At 50.5% G+C, this 6,939-nt stretch overlaps 1 protein-coding gene across 1 annotated transcript in view; it reads right to left on the reverse strand.

The window, feature by feature from the left end:
• Nucleotides 1-659: 659 nt before the first annotated feature.
• LOC307088959 (cadherin-20-like) overlaps nt 660-6,939 on the reverse strand; it is a gene marked incomplete at its 5' end in the record, with an annotated part of 23,342 nt that continues 17,062 nt past the window's right edge. The window contains 5 exon segments of the mRNA XM_079755039.1: nt 660-1,665; nt 3,073-3,324; nt 3,807-3,924; nt 4,394-4,515; nt 6,839-6,939. The exon segment at nt 6,839-6,939 is cut by the window's right edge and continues 41 nt beyond it. Coding sequence (XP_079611165.1) covers nt 1,076-1,665; nt 3,073-3,324; nt 3,807-3,924; nt 4,394-4,515; nt 6,839-6,939 — 1,183 coding nt within the window. The 3' untranslated portion in view covers nt 660-1,075.

A 6,939-nucleotide genomic window follows, 5' to 3' on the forward strand; every position in this document is an offset into this window, starting at 1 on the left:
ATTCCATCTCCGATGTCTGTCAAAGCACACAAAAACAGTTGGGCTCTGAGATTTCTCTTTTCTTAGAAACACATTGAAAACAAGGGCAGCAACACTTTTTATGTTTAGATCACAAATATGATTTTCCTGAAAGGAAACAGATAAAAACGGCCACGAGATAAATGCAGTTGATGACGAGTAGAAACAGTGTTGGCTGTTTAAGCGCCCCCCAAATAAGTTATAAAAATATATAAATACAGAGCGTACAAAATAAATTAATAAAAAAATGCCACGCAAGGACCGATATGAAGATTTACAGTTTATCCGCACGCACACAACTCCAGATAAAAAAAAATCTCCACTTCCCAATAATATTTTCATCATCCTTTCAGTTCATCTTAACATACTTAACATTTGGATAAAAAAAGCAAACAAAAAAAGAACATGACAGAAGTGGTGACAGTGGTGTCTCAGCCTTGAACCTGAACCACGTCCTTGATCACCTTTTAAGGTTAAGAGCCTCACTGAGACCACACCCCCTTCCCCTCCGACCCCGCCCCCCCCCATGTATCAGTTTATCACGGCTGGCAGTTGAACGTATCGAATCCCCCTTTTTAATCAGAAGGCGTCGGGCCCTGGCACGCCACCAGAGCCAAGGGAGGTAATCTGTGCTTTGGATCTGCGTGTTCGATGCCAGCTCGCTCCCCTGCCTCTCTCTCTCCCATTCTCCCTCCCTTCTTCCCAGGCGGTCCAGCTTCTGTCTCCCCCTTGTCTCTCTCTCTGAACAGCCCTCCCTCGGCGATGGCGAGGGCTTTATAAAAAAAAGGCGGTTGGTCTCGAGTGCTACGGTGGCTCGGGCCGCGTGGCTGCGGTCCCCTCGGTCGACCTGTGCTCCGGTCTACGCCAAACACAACCCTTCTGGGGTTAGTGGGGGTCTCTTTGTCTGTGTTGACGTTTTTTTGCTTTAGTTTCTTTCTCATCCATCCAGAGTCCTCGTGTTACGCTCTCTCTCTCAACAAGTCTCTCTCCGTTCGATACCAAAAAGCACAGTCGGCCGCCCGTCCGCCCGTCCGCCCGTCCGCCCGTCCGTCTGCCACTACCAGACGGGCGACTGGGGGTGTCCGTCCTCCAGCACGCCGTACATCTCGGCCAGCTTCTTGAAGCGCGGCCCCCACTCGTTGAGGTAGTCGTACTCGTGGTCGTTGTTGGACGCCGCCGACTGCAGCGAACTCAGCGACTCGGCCACGGAGCCCTCGCCCTCGTAGGCGTACGTCTGCAGCGAGTCGTACGGCGGCGCGCACGGGTCCACGTCCGCCTCCAGCAGCTTCGCCAGCACGTAGCCGTGGACGCCGGTGTCGCCGTCGTCGCCGCCGCCGCCGCCGCCGCCGCCGCCGCCGCCGGGGATGACGCCGAAGCCGACGCCCATCACGCACGCCTGCGGGACGTAGCGCGACAGGCTCTCGATCTCGGGCAGCATGTCCTGCCGCATCTTTCCCTGGCCGCCGTTGGCGTGGCGATGGGCCTCGCACGGGTTCCACATGGCGGCGATGTCGAAGGCCTCGGTGTCCTCCTCGCCGCCGCCCTCGTCGTCGTAGCGCACGATGTTCTCGTGCACGTTCTCCTCCTCGTCGCACGGGTACGGCTTCTTGCGGTGCGTGCGCAGTGACAGCATCAGCAGGATCATCACTGTGGCGATGGGATGGAGGAGATGGGTTAGGAACGGAGGCTCGGCTTTGTGGCTGCACGTACTCTAGGCTCCATCTTAAATGGTTAATGGACTGCATTTGCAATAGCACTTTTCTAACCAGTAGCCACTCAAAGCTCTTTACAATATTGCTCCACTTTTACCCATTCATGCACCGATTCACACACCGACGGCGGCGTCAACCACGCAGGGCGACAGCCGGCTCGTCAGGAGCAGACAGGGTGAGGTGTCTCGCTCAGGGACACCTCGACACTCGGTCGAACTAGCAACCTTCTGGTTACCAGGCAAACCGCTCTACCTCCTGAGCCACATGCCGCCACTTAAGGGGTTGTTATGTTTTCCTTGTGGTTTGTGTTTTAAAATGAGCGACAAAGAACTGTAAAATGCTTTCAGGAAAATAATGCGATTTCATTGTTCGATTTACGATGCGAGGTCGCAAGACGGGAGGACGCGGGTGCAGAAGATATACTGAAGGTTTTCCCTTCAGTAGAAATAAAACTGGAAATGAATCTCAAATCAAAACGGGAGCCATGACTTTGTCATTACTTTTGCATTTGATTAAATGGATGCACTTAATTTGAAGCACCAGATTTCGACATAAGTAGGCTACTTACTTTCTAGTCTCTACGTGATTCGCTTTCATTTTTATTTCAAAGGCGCGGTGTGTAGGATTTAGTGGCAGCTAGCCCCTAAATCCTCCCCCACCTTACCTCCTTTCCCCTCTCCATTCCCAACAAAATACGAGAACGTAAAGTTGCCTGTAAGGTGCAAGTAGTTAGTTCCAAAAGAATGTAATTGCCTACGACAGCATCGAGGTACCAAGTGAGGATGTGCCTAGATAGATTTATAAACTTTGTCTTCATATACAGGCTATTAAGGGTTTAGGGTTATTACATCTGTAAATCTACAGACCATATTTAACAAGTAAGACAGGACTTGATGATTAATCAATTAATGCTTGTAAAACATTTAAATGCCTCCTCTTTAGAGCTGTTTTTCCATTGTCCAGGGCTATTTTTTAGAACTCATCATGTCAATTTATAATTTATAATTGTAATAATACGTTTTTATTCTTGTAGTACTTATGCATCTATGTTTTTTCCGACTTGGTAGCTCGAACAGAGAGAGTGCGAAAATGACGCATTACCCAATCCCACTTTCCACCTCCGACGTTTAACGAACGCAGCATAACAACGCAGTGTTTGTGATATTCTCTGCCTGTGTATTAAATAAGCTATTCACAGGATGGTATCACGTAGTTATCAGTATCTGATACATACGACATACAGAGTACCCTAGCATTTCCCTATACTCCCGATACCGATACCGATACCAATACTGGTATCGGTATCGGAACAACTCTAGCGGTGAGCTCCTGACACACTCACCGAGGAGGACGAAGATGCAGGCCAGGATGGCGATGAGCGCCCCGCGGCTCAGGCTGGCGGGCAGGCTATAGGCCTCGGCGCTGCACGACATGGCGTTCCCGTTGTGGTCGCAGCTGCACACGCGCACCGTCATGGTGGTGGTGCTGGTCTGGACCGGCTGCTCACCGTCAGAGATGAAGACGGGCAGGTAGAAGACGCTCTGCTCCCGCTTGGCCCACCCTCCTCGGCGGGTCAGGATCCACGCCGTGTTGTCTGATTGGAGGAGGTGGAGGAAGGGGGCGGGGTTAGGTGGCAGCTTTGGCGGGAGAGTGGGTCGCCGTCGGTTGGAATGGAAATCGCCAGTTGTGGAGTTTAGGGGTTGAAATTTCGTTTCCCTTTTATTTGAAGTGGTTTCGAGAGGAATAAATATGAGAACTTGAATGAGGACAAACTATTATTTAGATGCCATTTCTTCCGAGTTTTTGAAGTGCTATCACAGAGCAATTTCACCCGGTGAATAGTTGTTGTTGTAAAGGAGAAGTGTTTCTGAGGACATTGTGATCTACCATGGTTATCTCTGAGGATTAGTTGGGGTGTTTATGGGGAAATTGTGAGCTACAATGGTTGTCTCTGAGGGTGAAGTTGGGGTGTTTATGGGGACATTGTGAAGTTGGGGTGTTTATGGGGACATTGTGATCTACCTTGGTTGTCCCTGAGGTTGAAGTTGGGGTGTTTATGGGGACATTGTGGCCTACCTTGGTTGTCTCTGAGGGTGAAGTTGGGGTTGTTGGCGGCCTCTGGGGCCAGGCTGTAGTAGAAGCGCTGTCCGCCAGTGGGTTCGTCCGGGTCCACGGCCGTCACCGTCCGGATGAGCTGCGACAACAAACACAGACAGTTTGCAAATGTAAGCAAACAAAATAACACAAAACAAAATTAAATGTACTGGATGGAATTGCTAGAGCAGGGTATGCTCTATACTCTATCTATATGAATTGTAGCGTTAATAAGTGCTTCTAAAGCATTACTAACACACGTTGTATATAGCTTTTAAATCATACATTTACGCTTTACAAATGATCATACAAACCATTGTCTCATTATCTTTTTAATAATTTATAGCTGATAAGGAATTTTTGAGCATCGATCTAGGAACAAGGCTTTATAAAAGGGTTTTCAGCATGAAGTGCCTTTGCACTACCACTTCATCAATGCTGTAAAGTCGCAAGTTCAGTCTCGAGTTCAACCCTTATGGGTGATGACGTCATGGCATGTATTCCATGACCCTTGACGACGTCATCATGAGGTCACCAGCGCGTGTTAGGAGTGCATCGCGGCTCCTCACCTGGCCCGCCTTGGCGTTCTCACACACGTGGGCGTCGAAGTAGTCGGACAGCGCGGGGGGATTGTCGTTGACGTCCAGCACCTTCACGGCCACCGAGACACTGGAGGTCTGGGCGGGGTTATCTGTAGAAACACAACGCACTCCTCAGTTAGCTCTAGAGAGGTTGACTCCTGTTCCAGCCAGCGGATCGCGTTCACCTCACAGGCCGATGCAACAATTAGGTCTTTGTGCAAAATATTGACCCATTGACGATAGCTGTGAAACAACCAACACTCATGTACTGATATCGGAAGTATTCCGATTGTCTTTGTCACATGGTTATCCGTTTGCTTCTGTTGCTTTTTTGTTAAATTAATCTTTTATTTTGTAATATCTAGGCCTAAAAATGATGTTTGATCTGTATAATTTACTGATATTTTAATATATATATTTTTTAACGCACGCACACACACACACGCGCACACGCAGGCACACGCAATCACATGCATTCACACACTCACAAGCACACACACACAAACACACACACACACACACACACACACACACACACACACACACACACACACACACACACACACACAAATACTAGGACTAATTAACGGACCGGTCTGAACCCGGCGACAGACACAGACGAATGAGTCCCTTTTGAAATCCCGCTGAGCTCAGTGGTAGCTCCTCTTCCTCCTCCTCCTCCTCCTCCTCCTCCTCCTCCTCCTTCCTCCTCTACTCATTTAAGGCCTGCCAGGGGCGCTGCCAAGAACCCCCCCCCCCCGCCCCCCTGCCGTGAATACAATTCTATTACTCCATGACCAATCAGCTATTTGCATAACCAGCTGTATAATAGGCAATGGAAACGCAATTAGGTCCCACTAACTACTCTCTGGGCCTTCATCAATCAATCGATGGGTTGAACCATGCTGTCACTGGGTCAGAGTGCTGCAGTGTTGGTACAATCGCTGACGGCGCTGTTTGTGTGTGTGTGTGTGTGTGTGTGTGTGTGTGTGTGTGTGTGCGTGACTCTATTTTTATGTAGAGCCGCACTCTTTAATGCCTTTCATTCCGTGTAGTGTCCTTCCATTGAACGCACAAGTTTTGTGGATTATTTGATATGTTTGTGGGATATAATTTATCTTATCTTACCTTATCTTAACTCATATGCATGACAGCTTATCTTCTTTTATCATATATTCTTTTATCGTATCATATGTATGCCGTCATCTCTCGCCTTTTTCGTATCGAATTATGTAGTCTATCTCTTATTTGATCATGGTGTCAGTTTGTCAGCTGTCATCTTATCGTATTCTTCTTTCTCATTTATTTTTTTATTTCTACATAAATCTCATTGTGTCTCATCCCTTTCTCACCTCATCCTATATTATCTCATCCTCCTCCTCCCCCTTCCTCTCCCGCTCTTCCTCTTCCTCCTCCTCCCCCTCCTCTCCTCCTCCCCCTCCTCCTCCTCTTCCTCCTCCTCCCCCTTCCTCTCCCTCTCTTCCTCCTCCTCCTCCTCCTCCTCCCTCTCTTCCTCCTCCTCCCTCTCTTCCTCCTCCTCTCCTCCTCTCCTCCCTCTCTTCCTCCTCCTCCTCTCCTCCTCCTCCCCCTCCTCCTCTCCTCCTCCTCCTCCTCCTCCTCTCCTCCTCCTCCTCCTCCTCCTCCTCCTCTGCCCTCTCTGGCTCTGTCTCCTCACCTTGCCCCCCCCGGCACTCAACCCCCCATTAGCACCATTAGTTATGCTACAGGACGTTGCTTAATTAGTCATTACCTGCGTCCCCCACCCTCCCTCCCTCCCTCCCTCCCTCCCTCCCTCCCCCGTTTGTCCACCAAACAAAGAGACAAACACCCGGTCCCGGCGGGCGAGGGGAGGAGGGGCGGGGGGGGGGAGGGGGGAGGGGGGGGGGGGGGGGGGGGGTTGAAGGTGACTTTCTCCCGAGTCTGAGCGCCCCCCCGCTGGGGCCGAGGGACCTCAGGACACAACTGCTCTCCGTTATATAAACGAGCTAGCGCTAGCCTAGCCTCTGTGTGTGTGTGTGTGTGTGTGTGTGTGTGTGTGTACAAAGAGTGATTAGTGGCTGTTAGTATTTGTGGCCTTCAACCAGCCTGTATGCATGTGCGTGCATGTGTGTTTGTGTGTGTGTGTGTCTGGGTGTCTGTGTGTACAGCCTGTGATAAGTGGCTCCTACTAGTTTTGGACTTCAACCAGTGTGTGTGTGCATGTGTGCATGCGGGCTTGTGTGTGTGTGTGTGTGCATGTGTCCGTGTGAGTGCGTGCACGTGTACGGCGTGTGATTAACGGCTCCTTTGTGGCCTTCAACCGGTGTCTGCGTGTGTGTGTGTGTGTGCGTGCGTGCGCTCGTGCGTGCGTGTGTTTGCACATGCGTGTGGCTGTCTGTGTGCGTGCATGTGTGTGAGCTGGCGCACGTCTGCGTGTGTGTCTGCAACACTCACTCATCTCCATGGCGAGCACGGTGAAGTTGTGCCACACCGACTCCTCGCGGTCGAGGGCGCGGACCGTCCTCAGCGACCCGGAAGTGATGTCGATGTAGAAC

The sequence above is a fragment of the Pollachius pollachius genome (assembly GCF_949987615.1).
Source record: "Pollachius pollachius genome assembly, chromosome: 17".
NCBI lineage: Eukaryota > Metazoa > Chordata > Actinopteri > Gadiformes > Gadidae > Pollachius > Pollachius pollachius.